Raw genomic sequence first — 16,526 nt, 5'->3', positions numbered from 1 at the left:
GGATTAGAATAGTCTATACTTCACATGAATCCAACCCAGAAATAAAATAAGATAGAATACTAGGAAGTATTCTCTGGTGTTTAATGATAGATATACTTTATGCTAAAGTGCATGATTTTTCACATGTATTCTGTTTGAAGATCTCTGTCCTTGAGCACAGGTTCTTGAGTTTGTGTCCCAGGATTGCCATTTACTGACCTTGTCACCTTAAGAGAGTATCTCAGCCTTTGTAGATCTCAAACTCCTCACCTGTAAGGCAGAAATAATACCAGCTTCATAGAGTTGTTATGAAAATTCAGTGATAAATATAAGTGTTCGGTGGTGTTTCTGACCCGTGGTTGGTACTCAGGAAATCCCAGCTCCCTTCCTCTGTCTTCCTCTTTAAATTTAGTATCTAGGTTATGCCCTTTTAAAGGAATGCCAGTCCCACTATTTTATTTCCTTTATTTTTGAGACTTTAAAGAATGCTGTCTTTTTGTTTTAAAAATTTCATAATAATGTATGTGTATTTTGCTAGCATGTAAAATATTAACCATGATTTTGTTTAATCTGAGGGTATTCGTTTGTTTTCTGGTCTTCTCCTTACCTCATTAGGACATGAAGGATCACATGTCACCTTCCTCTGTGCAGGCATTAGCTGAACGAAAAAACAGACAGGTGAGTAAACATCTGAATACACAACATCAGTCAAAGAAAATAGCATGGTTAGATATTTGTAATTAAAAAATGCTGATGTCTGCGTATTGTGTGTTTAAGCAGAGGACATGTACACGCTGAGCCTGGAGTGAGGTCGGCAGGTGTGAGAAAGTCTGGTCAGCTGCCCCTCCGCTCCCTCACACCCTCTGGCTCTCTCGTCTGGGCTCCCATAGCTCCCTCTGCTTATCCTTGTAGCGCCCACCATACGGCATTTCTTCTGGACGTGTCGCGCGTGCTCCGTGTGCAAGGCTCTGTTAAGTGCTGTAATTGCTCCGTTTCCTGTCTTTTTCTCTGCTGGACCCCATGCTCCTTGAAAGTGAGGAACAGTTTGTGTCACAGGCTGTTTTTAAATCTCTGGCTGCTGTTACATTGCCCATAGAACTTACTAGACATCGAATGAGTGAAATTTTATGTAAAGACACTGGAGGAAACTTAATGTGTGTTAAATTAATGTAACGTGTGAATTTAAGTCCTTCGTCATTTTAAGTATTTTTATTTTATTATTTTTAAAATTTTTTATTTATTTTTGAGAGAGACAGAGTGTGAGTGGGGGAGGGGTGGAGAGAGAGGGAGACACAGAATCCGAAGCAGGCTCCAAACTCTGAGCTGTCAGCACAGAGCCCGACCTGAGCCAAAGTCGGACATGTAACCAACTGAGCCACCGAAGTGCCCTTTAAATATTTTTTTGACATGAGGTCTAGTTTCTATTAGTTATTACAGATACATCATGAAATCTCATTTCAGAAACCAAAGCACAGATAATGACATATCAAAAATAAAAGCTACAAGAGACCAGTCCTTGAATTTTAAGTATCTTTTTAAAGTTAGATGCTTTGTGTAGACATTTCTTTCTGACTGATAAAATAAAATAAAATAGTTTTAAAAATGTACAACAGGGGCACCTGGGTGGCTCAGTCAGTTAAGCGTCAGACCCTGGATTTTGGCTCAAGTCATGATCTCACAATTTGTGAGATCGAGCCCCACGTCTCTGCACTGTCAGCACAGAGATTCTCTTGGGATTCTCTCTCCCTCTCCTTCTGCCCCATCTCCCCGCCCCCCCTCAAATAAATAATACACACACACACACCAGTCACCTAAAATTTAGATTTAACTTCAGTTCCGTTCAGACTCCATAAAGTTACCAGTAGTCAGTCCATTTAGTAGACTGTTACTCCAGAATCAGCTCATCATTTTTAACTAACTGGATATCAGTAAGTCCTTACTTTATACCTGCACGTGTTTGTTGACCCACTTAATTTTGAAAACAAGTATTGTAAGAGCTCAAAGAAAGGGAGGGGGCTCTCCAGATATCACCTAACTTAATTTTCCTGTTTCCTTTCTCGCATTTCATTTTTCAAGTCATTGTTGTGTTTTATTTTCTTCCTGTCTACCTCCCTTCCTCTTAATGGTGCAACGAGGAAAAGCCAGTGACTGACCTGGTCCATCTGGCACTAGCTCTTGGGAGAAGCCGAGGGTCTGGCCATAGCTGGCTAGTTTTGAAGTTCCCTTTTTGTCTCCACTTCAGCTCACAGGAGCTGAGTGACCTAAGGTAGTTGTGACAGTGAGATCGGGAACTCTTGGCCTCCATTACCCTGAACTTGAATTGTTTTATTCCCCAGATAGTAGAAGTTGAGCTGACATACACAAACTGTGTAGTTACACATTGCCTTTCCAAGTGTGGACTGGAATTTTGTTTTCAGTGTTGCGTGAAACGTCATAGGGTCACAAATTGTCAAAGAATCGCAGGGCCGGTTTTCTGTACGCACTCAGGCAGGCAGGCCTCGCTGCTTCCTGCCAGATCAGGTGCTGTGCTACCCTGGCTGAGCTGGGACCTCTGGCTCTGGCACCTGCACACAGGCTGGTCCTCCAGTGCCCTGTGCCCTTGCTGTCTCCTTTCCCATTAAAACAGAGTCCTGGAAGTCAGACTGGTGAAATCTAAGCTGCTTCACAGTAAAGCATAGACGACTGTTAACGGTGTGACACATGTCCACCTGAGTGTAGACCATGGATGCGCTAGAAAAATAGCCCTGATTGTGTCCCCAGGAGCACACCAGGCTGGTGGAGCCCCCAGTTCTCTGTCGGTAGCCTAATGATGCACTATATATAGCCTTATTCTGACCTTGAAAAAATTGTCACTAGGCCCCACTGCCCTCCTTAGAGATTCTTAGAGTCTTCAGCTCAGAAGGAGCAGGATCTCTTCAACTTGACAACCCTACAATCAGGGCAGGGCAGGGCCATCTTCAAAAGACCTCGGGTCTGCTTCCTCCAGAGGCCAGGTTGCCAAGGACTGCTGGAGGCTCTCCTGTGCCCTGGTCCCCTTCTCATAATCATCTCAGCACTTAGGCTCTGTCTTCGGAGCTTTGCCAAGCCCAGTCCCCAAAGTGTGGCCCTTTGACCGAATTCAGCTCTGAGCATCAGGTGAAGTGGGCCATGTCAGTCCCGAGGGGCTAGTAAAGGGCTTTTCAGACAGAGAAGCAAGTAATCAGTTAGGCTTTTAACAGTTCCGGAGATAAAAAGTACCCGGTAAGAAGATCTGGCAACCACACAAGGAGAAAGAATCTTAGTCAGCAGCATCTTCTGGCTCTTTATGCAGGACTGGTGTGAGCAGTAACTTTGACCAACTAGTCAGACAGTATTGTGGGGCTCCCAGTCCGAGCCCACAGCCGAGAATGAGCTTTCCCATTCCTGACAGGCCTTTTCATATAAGGGAGACTTATCCTTTTTCCAGACTTATCCTGTTCTGGCTACAAACTTCCTTGAATTCATATTGGGAAACCTGACCCTGGTGAAGAGCTCTAACTTCAGGCCCAGCACTCGCCTGGGTTATCAGGATCAGGCACTCATTTGTGGCCATGTCCGCCTGTGAAGCAACCCCCAGGTCCTATCTGGGAAGCCTGTAGCCCTTTCGTTCAACTGGAAGAGCACTGGGATTTATGTATGGGTTAAACTGAAGAGACATTGGTGGTTCTTGGGGCTTCTGTGTGTGAGAGGCTGTGACTTAGCTTCTTATCATACTAGGGCGCTCTCCCACCTCCTTCCAAAACAAAACCCCAGAAACTTCCCTGGCTCACACTTGAATAAAAAGGATTCTAGATCTGTGGGATTACACTAGAACCTGTGAGTCTCTGGTGAACTTCCCAGGGTAGGAAGAGCTGACCTACAGAGACCGAGTGCTTTTACATTATGTAGTGTGTACAGATGGGCACTTGTTGGTTTGAAGTTGACATTTATTTGCATTTTAATGGAACCAAAGGCCATTTTTGAGTCCCATTGGGAAAGCTTGGTGGCAGCGGGTGCCCTTCCCGGCATTTCTGAAATTGTGCCACGCAGGCACCAACCTCCACCACCACACAAAAGGCTGACCCGGTGGAAAATGCACCGTGAGCAGTATGAGAACTCTTTATGTCCCTGCTGTGGAGCATTTATGCAGATAGTAATGGCTTGTTTCCCGCCCCCCCCCCCCCCAACCTGGCTGCCCCGTCCCGCTCTCACAGGCGCTGCTAGGGGACAGTGGTGGTCAGAACTGGAGTGCTGGAACGACGGAGAAGTACGTGCGCCTCGACCGTGAGCTCCAGTTAGCCAACTCCCATTTCATCGAGGAGCAGCAGGCCCAGCAGCAGGTACCCAAGGGTCTGTAGGCTGCGGTGGGAGCCAGGCCCTCCCTCCGTCCACTGCCAGCAGGTGGGGGGGTGGGGTGGGGACTTGTCTTGCAGCGGCCTGCGTCCACCTGTGCCGTGAACCTCCTTCGAAGCACGACCTTGTCAAGAGATCCAAGCTTGATTAGCTCTCTCAGGAAAAGCAGACCAGACATCCACAACTGACAGACAAGGCCATTGATTGAAAAAAACAAAACACAAAAAACTAGCAACGTCTTTCCCCGCCTCCACTTCTATACTCCGTTTTTTGTTCATTTCAACAAAGGCACTTTCAGAAAAATTGAGTCCTTGTTTTTTCATTGAAAATCTATTATATGTAAAAATAATTGCTTTGGTGGAGGTTATACAGCAGAAAGAAAGCGAGGTTGGTTATATTCACATTGTTGCTTTTGATATGTAGTAGTTTTTTAAAAAGGAAGCTGAGAACAATGTATCTGGGGATTTGAGGGTTTTCTACACATTGAAACTACTGGTTCTTAAATGCGAAGTTGTATGTATACATGTAGGACTGTGTGTTCTCTTTCCATTAGCATCTCTGTTTAACCAGTTGTCTACTTAAATTGCTGTTAATCAAGTAGACTTTTTTATATGCAAAAAATGAGGAAGGTACAGCACAATTAACAGTAATTATTTATCACTCAGTGGTTGTCCTTGAGACAGCTCACTGCCACAGGGCCGCCTCTGGTTTGTCCTTGAGCAGGAAGGAAAGGACTCGGTGTGCACAGTTTTCCCACATTCAGAGGTTTGCCAGGCTCTCTCTCGTAGTCAGGCTGTGGCAGCCTGTTGTGGATTGAGACCTTGACCCTGGTGTGGGCTTCCTCTTCCCAGATCCCCCCTGGCTCAGTGGTTACTGCACAGGTGCTTTTGGCCCTGGCCCTTTCCCTCAATGGACTCGAGCCACACGGCATCAGTCCCCCTTGGTGGTTTCAAGGTTTGCTGACTGTTCACACGTTGGATCAGCAGGAGGTATCAGTAGCCTGACAACCCAGCCTTTTGAGCAGTGTGTTCTCAGAGGCGATGGTCTGGTCCTTGGATTTCTGGGCTTTGCTTCTGAATGAGAATTGTCCCAAGTTGGCAAAGACGCGAGCAGCTGCTAGAGTACCGGGACTGGAGCCAGGTAAGATGGATTCTCATTGCTTATTTCCCGTTTCTCTGGCACCAGCTGATTGTGGAGCAGCAGGATGAGCAGTTGGAGCTGGTCTCTGGCAGCATCGGGGTGCTGAAGAACATGTCCCAGCGCATCGGAGGGGAGCTGGAGGAACAGGCAGTGTGAGTATCGACATGCCCCTCTTACTGCAGGGAAACTGAGGGGCAGAGCCGTGTTCAGAGACCCCTGAAAAGCCTGACAGTTACATGGCCAGTGAAACCAAAAGCTGTTTTACTTACAGCTCTGTCTTCATTCTGTCTTGCGGACTGACCTCCCCCAAAGAAGCAAATTTATCAGATAAAATTTTCAGCAGGGTTTAGGCAGAGTTATTCTCATGTTAGTTTTACACCTTGCAAAAACAGATCCAGTCTCCTCTGAGCAGATTCTTGGAGTGTTATGACGAATGGGAGCATGAGACAGATCTGGCTTTTGTAACCTCCCTGGGGATTTGGGTCCCGAAGAGGACAGGACATGAGCTGGCTTCACTTTATCACCCCATGACTCTCCTGCTCCATCGAATAAAACTTCTTGCTCTGCATCTTAAACTTTAACTTTATGAAAAAAAGTTTATAAATTTAACCTCAATTAATAAAAAAATCTTCCCTCAAAAGTAAAAAGTAAACACAGAGCAAACAAGAAAAAACAATTGGGTTTCTTTGTTTTTCCCTCGGGACAGTCTCCTTTTGTGCTTGGAAGCATGGCCCCAAAAGCATCCTTCTAAAACCTGTTCATTTCACAATTTTTTTTTTCTGAAAAAGTAAGACCATCCACTAGGATGTTTCAGAACCTCTCCAGTTGCACTCTTAAGTTCAGTGTTACACATTCATTCTTCATAAATTCAGAATGGCACCTGCTCTGCTGGAGGTCCTGGGTATTGATAGGGGAGCGAACAGAACAGACCGTCTCTGCCATCAGAGAGTTTACCATTTACTGTGTAGAACGGACGTTCTACAAATGGTGTAAGTCATTAAGAGGTGACAGAGAAGGAAGGAGGAAGGACATGGGACCTGGGAGCCCTCACCTAGCACAAGCTGCAGACCTGACTTAGCCCAGGTCCCTGAGAAGATGTGTTTAACTGGAACCTGAAGGGTGAGGAGAAGGTGTCCCAGTGAAGGGTTGGGGGTGAGGGGAGGGCCGACTGAGACAGAGAGTGAGGAAGTGCATGGGGCAGAAAGGTTTACTGTGTATAGAGCATGGGAGTGGGGAGGGGTACAGAAGTCAAGACAGGGAGGCCTTAGAAGCCCTGTTATGGGGTTAGGACTTTCTCTTCTGAGGGTGATGGGAAACCATGAAGGTTGTGTTAGGAATGACACCATGGTCAGGTTTACATTTCAGGCAGGCCCATCTAGCCGTGGCATAAAAAAAATTTTTTTAACGTTTATTTTTGAGAGAGAGAGAGAGAGACAAAGCACAAGCAGGGGAGGGGCAGAGAGAAAGGGAGACACAGAATCCGAAGCAGGCTCCAGGCTCTGAGCCATCAGCACGGAACCCGACACAGGGCTCAAACCCATGAACTGTGGGATGATCATGACCTGAGCTGAAGTCGGATGCTTAACCAGCTGAACCACCAGGTGCCATGTCTAGCTGCGGTTTAGATGACCAACCATAGTAGAGCAAGACTGGAGGCAGGGAGACTAGGTGGGAAGCTACAAGAGCGGAATCTAGGCATGCGTGTTTAATTTCCGTCTAAAATGCATTCTTCCCCTAAAATGCCAGTTGGGGGACGGGAAAGGACTAATTGCCTGAACTCCTTGGGCTTCGGTAGATAACAGAGAAGCCTGGTAGACTTCCAGTTAAAGATGGTGACTTTGAACACACCGAATACGCCTTTTATCTCTGCTCCCTCCCTAAAGCCCACTAGAGTGCAGGCAGAGGGATGTTGTTTTTTAGCGGCATAAAACCTATGGGGACATAGAGCATGAAATAACAAACAATAAGCATAACATTTAGATCCTGGATGGTTACTGACTCTACCGACCAGAGAAAGCTGAACCCTCGGCCAGCCGTGGGGAGAGCCAAGGAGCAAGCTGGTGGCCACGAGCCACCGGCTGGGAAGAGCATTTGCTCGCTCTAGACAGCGTGAGCCCCGAAGGGCGATCTCCTCACACCGTGACAGAATCATGTTGGAAGGAAGCAGGAGGAGGTGTGGGGTGGATGCAGAGATGGGGAAGGAAATGGGAGCAGAGCAAAGCCCTAGCCCTTCTAGTGCAGAGTCAGCAGGACAGAATTCTGGTGCAAGCATTTACTTCAAAAAGTGGAGAAAGCCCGAGAGAAGAGTGGGAGGGGCTGGAGCAGTTGTCCTGGGGGCGGGAAACAGCTGTGTTTTTTTGGGGTTTTGTTTTTTGTTTTTTGTTTTTAATGAAACTCTTAACGTGCTGTTTAGCTCTTTAAAGTATGTGTCGAGACACCTGGGTGGTTCAATTGGTTAAGGGTCTGACTTCGGCTCAGGTCATGATCTCACAGTTCATGGGTTCGAGCCTGGCATTGGGCTCTGTGCTGACAGCTCAGAGCCCGGAACCTGCTTCGGATTCTATGTCTCCCTCTCTCTCTCCACCCCTCCCCTGCTTGCACTCTCTCTCTCTCTCTCTCTCTCTCTCTCTCTCTCTCAAAAATAAATATTTTTTTAAAAAAAGAAAAATATTTAAAAAATAATAAAGTGTGTGTCACTTTGGTAAAAATAATAAGTAAATTCAAAGGAGAACACGTGGGTCTTGGACTCTGACCTGTGTTCCCCAGGACGTGTAGCCACTGGCAGCTGTGCCGTTGGCCACGTAACATGTGGTCAGTCTGAACTGAGATGTGGCCGAAATGTAAATGCACCAGACTTTGAAGATTTACTATGAAAAAAAAAACCCCACAAAGTAGCTTGTGCATGATTTTTTTAAATATTGATTACATGTTGAAACAATAATGTTTTGGCTATATGGAGCCAAATAAAGCAGATTATGAAAATTAATTTCTTCCTTTTTGTTTTAAATATGTGGCTACCAGAAATACAAAATAGCGTACGGATTCACAGCCTGTTTCTTTTGGACAGCGCCGAGGAGATAGATCGGGGCTAGAAACCTAGTTAGTGGGTGTCCTTGGGCTGGAGGCTGGGTGACTGGCCTTTTTGTCCTCAGTCGGAAAAGTCATGCCCGGCATACAAAGGTGGCTCTTGTGTTTTCGGCGTTTGGCCCTGCCTGGATAGGTCTGCAGCTGCAGGGCTAAGATGCTACCAGGATCTAAGATGAGCTAATAATGTCTTAATGTGAAAATTCAGGTAAGGGACAAAGACTTGCTTATTTAGTTGTCAACATGGACTGTATTTCCTAATTGACTTAATGAGGAGTCGGTTGCCCTGAATCCTGAAGGGTTGTCGGCTGCTTCATGTGGGCACAGACCGAGCCCAGGACTTTCTAGCCGCCATTGATGCTGTCAGAGTACTAGAGCCTTACTAATAAGACCTCTGGTCTTAATAAGACTAATTGGTATGTTGCATTCTATATTTGAGATGATCACATGTTAGCCCAGAGTTGAAAAGTCTGGAATGTTTGGTGATTTATGAAATAAACATTGTTGGGATGAGAGTATTTTGGTGTTTTCTTTCCCAGCTGCACCTTGGACAGCAAAATAGTGTTAGCTTCCTGGAGCCGCTTCTCCCCGTGGGAAAACACTGGCTTCTCTGCGGGTCGGGTGTAGGTGAGGAGCACACACCGTCAGGAATGGCAGTCCCAGGGCCTCCCGGCGTTATGACAAAGCACAGAGTGCATTACAGGCAATGATTATTAGATTAAAGTATGTTTGGCTCCTGTCGCCACGAAGTGCTTTGTGTTATGACCTGGTGCTCACAAGACCCCCGGCAGGGAAGCTACCCCATTTTACAGATGTGGAAACTGTGCCAAAGAGTTGTGGGGTGCCTTGTCAAGGTAGCAGGGGAAGCAAGTGGCAAAGCCTGGTTGTCTGACCTCACACGGCCTCTTTCTAGAGCACTGCGTTGCCACTGAGTTTCTGTTCTTCTATCAGTCAGCTCCACACTGCCTGGTCTACACTTCTAAAATCTACAAAGCTCTAAAAAAATTTTTTTTAAGTTTTCAGCAAGCCCATATTACAGGAAACCTAACCTGAACTCACTGCAGCTATGATTCCTGTTAGTTTCCTCTGCAGAAACATTAACATGCTTGATTATGGGGTCTGCCACAGACCCTGCTTGCGAGTGCTGGCTAATATCCAGCATATGTAGTTCATTGCTTTTTTAAATTCCTAAAATTCTGAAATCAAAAAAACATGTCTTGTGCTAAGGAGTTTGCATAATAGATTGATCAAACCCCCACATTACCTATTTTAGGTTTGCTAACACTGAGGCGTGGGGTAAGATCATACCTTACCATGATTTAATTTCATGGCCAGTGTGTTGCCAAGACTTTGTGCTTACCAGCCACCCCTCTGTGTCTGCTTCTCTTTCCAGTATGTTGGATGATTTCTCCCATGAGTTGGAGAGCACTCAGTCCCGGTTGGACAATGTGATGAAGAAACTTGCAAAAGTATCTCACATGACCAGTGGTATGTATGGCATTTAAAGCTTAAGAATTCCTACTTCATTCTAGAAACATGGTCAATAGCGTTCTCACAGGTGTGCCCCTTCAGATCTCTCTCCTGTCATACATTTTTGGGTCTGCTTTCTTGTCAGAGAAGGAAGACCGGTAGGCACAGGCCTCGTCTGCCACTTATGGCCTTCACCGGAGAAGTGGTCTTTGTGTCCCCCCACCGCACAAGGCTGGTGTGGTGGGTGGCTTTTCTCCTAGTGGAGCAACTCTCATTGCAATTACAAAATCCTTTTTTATTTCACTTTCTTATTTCCTTGCCCATATAGGGAACAGTAATGAAGAAGCCGGTTATTGTTTTCCCTGGACTTTCTTTTATTGAAAAACTCCTACCATTTCAGAATCAGATGGCCTTACAGATCTAATTTAAATATCTTTCAGGGGCACCTGGGTGGTTCCGTCATTTAAGCATCTGACTCTTAATTTTGGCTCAGTCATGATCTCATTGGTCTTCTAGTTTGTGAGATTGAGCCCCGCATTGGGCTCCATGCTGACAGCGGGGATCCTGCTTGTGATTCTCTCTCTCTCTCTCTCTCTCTCTCTCTCTCTCTCTCTCTCTGCCCCTCCCCCACTCTCAATGCATGCGGTCTCTCTCTCTCTCTTTCTTTCTCAAAATAAATAAACTTAAAAAAAAATCTTTTTAAATAAAAAATAAATTGCTTTCACTTAAAGTCGTAAGTGAAATATTCCAGCAGATTTGCGCCAAGAGTGGGGTGAAATTTTAACAGTTTTCAAATTGGTCACAATGTAGGAAGATATGTTCCAGTGACTCTATTTGTTGATGGTAGCAACCCACCTCCCCTAGTACATTAGAAATACTGTATTTTAAAGCCGAAGAACATCCAGTATCTCCTTTCTTCTTTAGTCGGCAGGGGGTGGCTTGGTCAAGGGAGGAACTGAGGTACTCCTTGTGGTGATGTAAATGTGGTTGAAGCAGAGCACTAGCACCCCCGCTGGAGCTTCCCATTTCTTGCCTCATTCTTCTGTGGGTTTCCTCTCATCAGGTATGTGTTACGGGGTCTAATGGTTCATTCAGCCTTCTGCGCTAAGGCTAACACAGATCTGTATTTGCTTTCCAGCAGTTTAACTCATAGTCAAGTTAAAGAACAGTTATCTGGGGCTCAGCTTCTGACCTGTAAAAAAATAGGTTGTTGCCTGCCTCTTCAGAGCATTGTGGAAGTTAAATTAAATAATAGTAATTAATGTACAAGTGTTTAAAGTGTCTCCCACGTATTAGTACTTACTTAATGTTTGTTTCTTTTTTAAAAAATAGGAAGTCAGGCAGAATATGGCCCTGCAGGGCAAAGGACCTGTTTTGTTTTGTTTTGTTTTGTTTTTTTATGCAAAACAGAGGGAAGCTCGTAGCCAGACTTAGTTCCTTCTTTCTCTCCAGGGACAAATACCTTTAAGCCTCCAGCAGCTTTTCATTGCCTGAAGCAGGCACCAGCTTAGTTAATCTTTCACACACTTAGAGAAAGGTTTGCAAAGCCTTCTTCCCTATTCCTCTGTTCTCTCCCACCTTCATGCTTCTACTTAAAAAAAAATAATAATAATTAGTGAAGTATTACATAACCAGTGTAAACCCCAGGCCCTCTCTAGTGTGTGTATTCATCACAAAGTCAAGTAGCTACTTCAGCACCAGTTTTGTTTGGGGAAGAGCAAAGAACAAAGATGCACTGTGTCTTTGTTTCTCAGCATTCCGGGAATGAATAATTTAGAAAAGTGCTTGCATTGTGATAAGCCGTTCAGTGTGTATAAATAGCACTGAGCCTTGCTTATGCTTTATGCTACTTTATCCTGAAAGAAAAGTTTGGGGAGCAAAGTAGGGACTTCAATTATATTTGTCTAAGAAAAAGGGCCAGGAGACGGAGAATTCAGCCTGAAAGGCCCTTCAGTTTAGACAGCTTGCCCATGGTTTTTTCATTTTAAGCTTTGCCTGCTCCCAAGAGAAAGATTGCTCAGGGCCTCCTGCTTGGTGCTCTTGGCTTCAGGTTGACACCAAGGAAATTTGTATTTGCCTCTGTTCTCCATAACTTCTGGGCAAGTTCGCGGCTTTTTAATCTGTACTTAAAGTATATGAAGACACGTTGAAGTTGATCAGGCAGTAACCGCGCTCACATGCCAGCCACACAGTTCCGGAGAATCAGAACGTCTGCCCTTCCCCGTGGCTGGCTGCTTCGTGGAAGAAATCAGCCGAGATGCCACACTCGCTTTATGAGTGACCCAAGGACGGTGTATTCTTTTGAGTAGAAGGTTCTTTTGAGTCTTCCCTCACCTTCTAAAATTTTTTTATCTTTTCTCTCCAGTGGAGGAAAATATACTGGAAGGGGAGAAACACCTGCCATTGGAGCTCTCTTTGTTCCCATCTACTTTTTGAAGCAGGTCTTGAGCTTACAAAGCTGGTTAGGCTTTTCCCTTGAGAGCGCAGAAGACTTTGTGGTTAGTTTTGCCCCCCTTCTGGGGAGAAGTCAGCGGGTGAGGTTACCTGGTTCAGGCTTCCTAGCAGCAGCTTAGCACTTCAAAGGGAAATGGCTTTAAAGGAGCGTCCCCGGTTGTGCTAGCTTGTATGAGGGATGTTGTCCTTGATGAAAACCCCTATTTAATGCAATCCTGGAAGAGAGAGTGATCGGAGGTGGGAGGGGCTTGGGGAGAGGCTGATGGAAAGCCAAAAAGTGGAAAACTGGTTCGATATTGGGAATCTAGGGTTGAGAATGTTGGGGGGTTGGGGGGACAGGGATATGTGTAAGGTTGGGGGGCAGGGATGGTTAGGAAGCAATTATCTTGCTGTTTTGTCCTGGAAGAATACCAACTAATCATTTTAATGAGTGTTTTGAAGTTCTTATAGGCATTTTTAAATAGATGAAAGAATGCTAGATTAACTCAAGTTCTCTTGAGCAGTGAAGTGATAGTTAAACAGATTAAAAATATTATCTGAGTAGGCCAATTCTGCCTCCCGTGCCCGTTGGACTAGTCCTGTTCAGACAAGGAACCAACAGACGTGGGGTCTTTGCCCTGATCACAGTTTCTAAGTGAGTTTCTAGAGTGTCTGAAGTAGAGCAAGGTGATCACCACCAAGAAGGTACTTACTTTGCTTACTGTCACTTGGTGGCAGTCTCTTGGCCGGTTCTAAAATTTTGCCAGCCGTGGCAGTTAGATAATTTAAGTACTGGTTTGTGGACTTAGCATTGCTTTGAGGAAAGCTTTGCAATCGATTTTCCTAGATGCGGACCTTCTTATACTGTGATCCTCCATAGCCATGGTGTCCTAGAATCTGCAGGCTTTCAAGTAGACTTTTTATGAATCAGTTTACCTTCATATCTCTGTTTAAATGGAGGACCCCTCTCTAGCAGCGGAAATACGTTTTCATAGGCCAGTGAAAGTCTGTTCTGTCAGTCTGGCCCTTTGTAGAAAGACTGCTTGTTCTTTCTACCTCCACAAGTTCAGGAGGCATCCTGGCAATGGCGGCACCCTGGGCTCCACACCCAGCCCGGCCCAGGGTGAGCGAGGGTATTCGTGTTTCCTGCCAGGCACGCGGGGGATTGTGGGTGGAGCTGGGGCTCTGCTGGGGTCTGTGTGGGCCCTTCTGTTCCTCCGCGCCTCCTTGCTCTTGGTGTTTAGATGGACTCTAGCCGCTTAGTTTCCGGTGCTTGTTCTGAAGTGTTGGTAGGGCAGGTTTCAGAGAAGGCCTTCCACTTGGATTCAGTGGTAAGCTGCGTAAGTTACTTTCCCAGTAATCTCTCCTGGAGGGGTGTGGCGTAACAGTGATCGTGCTTATGGTCCCCGGAGTTTGCTTTTTCAGCCCTTCATTTCCTGGAGTGACCAGCGGGAGCTTTTATCCTCTTTCCGTCCTCCCCTAGTGCCTGTTGAGCAAAGAACAGGATTCTTGTTGAATGAAGTGATTTGGCTTCGGTAGAGGATTAAAGCAAATGGGCTTTGATCTGTAATGCCAGTGCCAGCACCTTGCATGGTACCCACCAGCAGCCAGCTGAGAGCCATGGGTTTTAATGAAAGACTTGAAGCGCGGAGCACGTACTGGTTACAGGCCCGTGTTCGAGGGACCAGCAGAGCTGTGGGTGCACATGCGGTGCAGGCGCAGACACCTGGCCCACGGGCGGGTTCCAGATCCTCCGAGCCCCCGTCATCGGCACACTCTGGCCCCTTTCTGCTGCGGGGAGTTGCATGTGACTGTACCTTGGGGAACGTAGAGTCCCGAGATCGCTAATCCTCGTGTCCTGCCTTCCAGACAGGCGCCAGTGGTGTGCCATTGCCGTCCTCTTCGTGGTCCTGCTGGTCGTGCTGGTCCTCCTCCTTGTGCTGTGACACGGCCGACGCAGCCCCTCCTGCACTCGAACCCGGGGAGGCGGGCAGCGGCGCCGGGCGTTGCCGTCCCCTCCCGCTTCTCTCTGAAAGACGCGGCCTGCACTGACCCCCCTCCCCGTGACCCCACCACTGACAGCTGCTCTGACCCGGCGCTGGCAGGGCCACGGGGAACACCGGGTGGACGACCATGCGCTCCTGGCCCGCCTGGCCCGCTCTGAGGATGGCCCGCCACTGCTTTGCCTCCCAGGCCTCACGCCCCAAGGACGGCCTCGGAGGAATCCAGAAAATTCCGCAGACTCCACTAGCGCTTGCTGTTGCTCATTCCATCCATCTCGGACAGCTCTTTTCTCCGGCCCAGACCCTTCCCCCGGCTCCGACGGCGCACCGCGGTCCCGTCCCGATGAGCCCTGTCCGGAGTGCGGGCTCCCGGGCACGTTTCATTCCCCGCCGCCCCTGACAGCCGGTCGCTGATGGGAACAGAAGGCCCAAGAAGCAGTTTGTGACAGAAGACGCACCGATCCATTTTTCAGGGATAAGTGCTGGGATAAAATTGCTTTTCCAGGCACATTATTTTGTGGTAGAAATAGCTAATGGAGAATAACGGAAAGCACTAGGCTTTGGGGATGCTAACAACGGGTGGCTTGAACTGAAGGGAGGAGAGGGTGGCAGGACCCAGTTTGCACAGCTGAGGGAACGGTGGTGAGGTTGCTGGAGGTCAGAGCCTTGCCAAATTCATGTTGCTGTCCTGGTGCAGCTTGTATTTTTAGGACCACCTTTAACTGTATGGCTACAGCACACTTGAACGGGTTAGGGTCCCTGGCCAGCCTCCTCGACGGTTAGGTCACTCCTGTGGCACTCTGCACCGGGGGGCAGGGGGCGGGGGGGAGGAGGGAGGTCACGGTTGGGAGTGGTTAGTACATCATTAGCACAGCGACACTCAGAAACCATAATGACAAAAAAGGCTAGTTCTGCACCAGACTTCTCTTACCCTGTGAGTCATGGCAAGAATGGGTAGGTGAACTTGAGGGTTTTCCCCCCCCCTAAGATGACAACTCAGTTTTTTGGTTTTTTTAATCATCCATTCAAATAACTGAGCCAATCCAAATTTAAATAATGGATGCTTTAATTGAGTTTTAGTAGCTGAAACTGCTGAGATGCTAAATTTCAGGCTTCTGATGACTTTTTAAATGCCTCCAACGTACACGTGTCTATAGGATATTTATATAGCCTCCCTGATGCTGTCACCACTGTTGAAGCAGCAGCTGACCCAGAGCCTGGCAGGGGAGGCCGTGGCTGTCCTCACCATCTTTTTGTGCACTTGGAAAGCACAGCCAACATCCGGATAGAGCTCTAGCTTGGACTTCTTGTTTCCTCATCTGTTAGGGTCCGCTCCTCGGCACACTGGTTGGTTTTTTTTCTTTTTAATTTTTTTTCTTGTTTGTCTTTCTTGTTTATTTGCTTTCGGCTCCCCCCCCCCCCCCCCCGCCGCCCTTTTTTGTGATTTGCAATGATGTACTTGCCCAGCTGACTTTTGACTTGCACTTTTTAATAAATATTTGTAACAGTTTTTTAAAGAAGGGTATTTTCTCATGGTTAGGATCATGGTAGGTAAGTAAATCTGCCTGTTGATGAAAGCTAAAAGCAGATTTATAAAACTAAAAGGGTGGTTGACATCCACGTTTACAGTCAACTCTGATATATAAATAAGTTATTTTTTTCAAATTAGCAAAAAAAAAAGATTACTACAAAGGGCTTCCGATATAGGGTACTAGGTTATTTGTTTTACAAAGTTTTGAGACTCATTCAAATAGTCTTCTCTAAACTTAGAACAGGGATGGTCCTTAGATTTGCATTAAAATATACAGGTCTTTGTTAAACATAAATGAGGACCTTGTCTCAGTACTGTATCCACACTCCACATCACAAGAGGCAGTAGACATCCTAATGGCCTGTAGGATTATGCTCTTTACAAGCCACGCTGTTGTCCTCCTATTACCAGATTTACTGTGCCCCACACAACTGTCGCATGTGTCAGTGGGGCTTGTTGGGAACACGCCTGGTCATGAATGAGTAAGATGCTTCCCTGGTGTCGGAGGGGAGGGGGGCTGGGGGGGGGGGCGGCAG

At 46.7% G+C, this 16,526-nt stretch overlaps 1 protein-coding gene across 2 annotated transcripts in view; it reads left to right on the top strand.

The window, feature by feature from the left end:
* The window catches only part of STX6 (syntaxin 6), a 46,350-nt gene extending 31,811 nt beyond the window's left edge, over positions 1-14,539 (top strand). Inside the window, exons 4-8 of one of the 2 annotated variants that reach the window (XM_025921293.2) lie at positions 595-657; positions 4,191-4,316; positions 5,515-5,621; positions 9,947-10,041; positions 14,326-14,539. In XM_025921293.2, the coding sequence (XP_025777078.1) occupies positions 595-657; positions 4,191-4,316; positions 5,515-5,621; positions 9,947-10,041; positions 14,326-14,402 (468 nt within the window). In that variant the 3' untranslated portion in view covers positions 14,403-14,539. Of the gene's footprint in view, positions 1-594; positions 658-4,190; positions 4,317-5,514; positions 5,622-9,092; positions 9,924-9,946; positions 10,042-14,325 lie in introns of those variants that run through there. The other variant, XM_086693847.1, reaches the window with a different exon arrangement.
* The last annotated feature ends 1,987 nt before the right edge of the window (positions 14,540-16,526 follow it).

This window comes from Puma concolor, chromosome E4 (genome assembly GCF_028749965.1).
Source record: "Puma concolor isolate L17-30 chromosome E4, mPumCon1.1.hap2, whole genome shotgun sequence".
In the NCBI taxonomy this organism is placed as follows: Eukaryota; Metazoa; Chordata; class Mammalia; order Carnivora; family Felidae; genus Puma; species Puma concolor.
The sequence above is the reverse complement of the archived record's forward strand: the minus strand, read 5'-3'. Positions and strand labels throughout refer to the sequence as shown.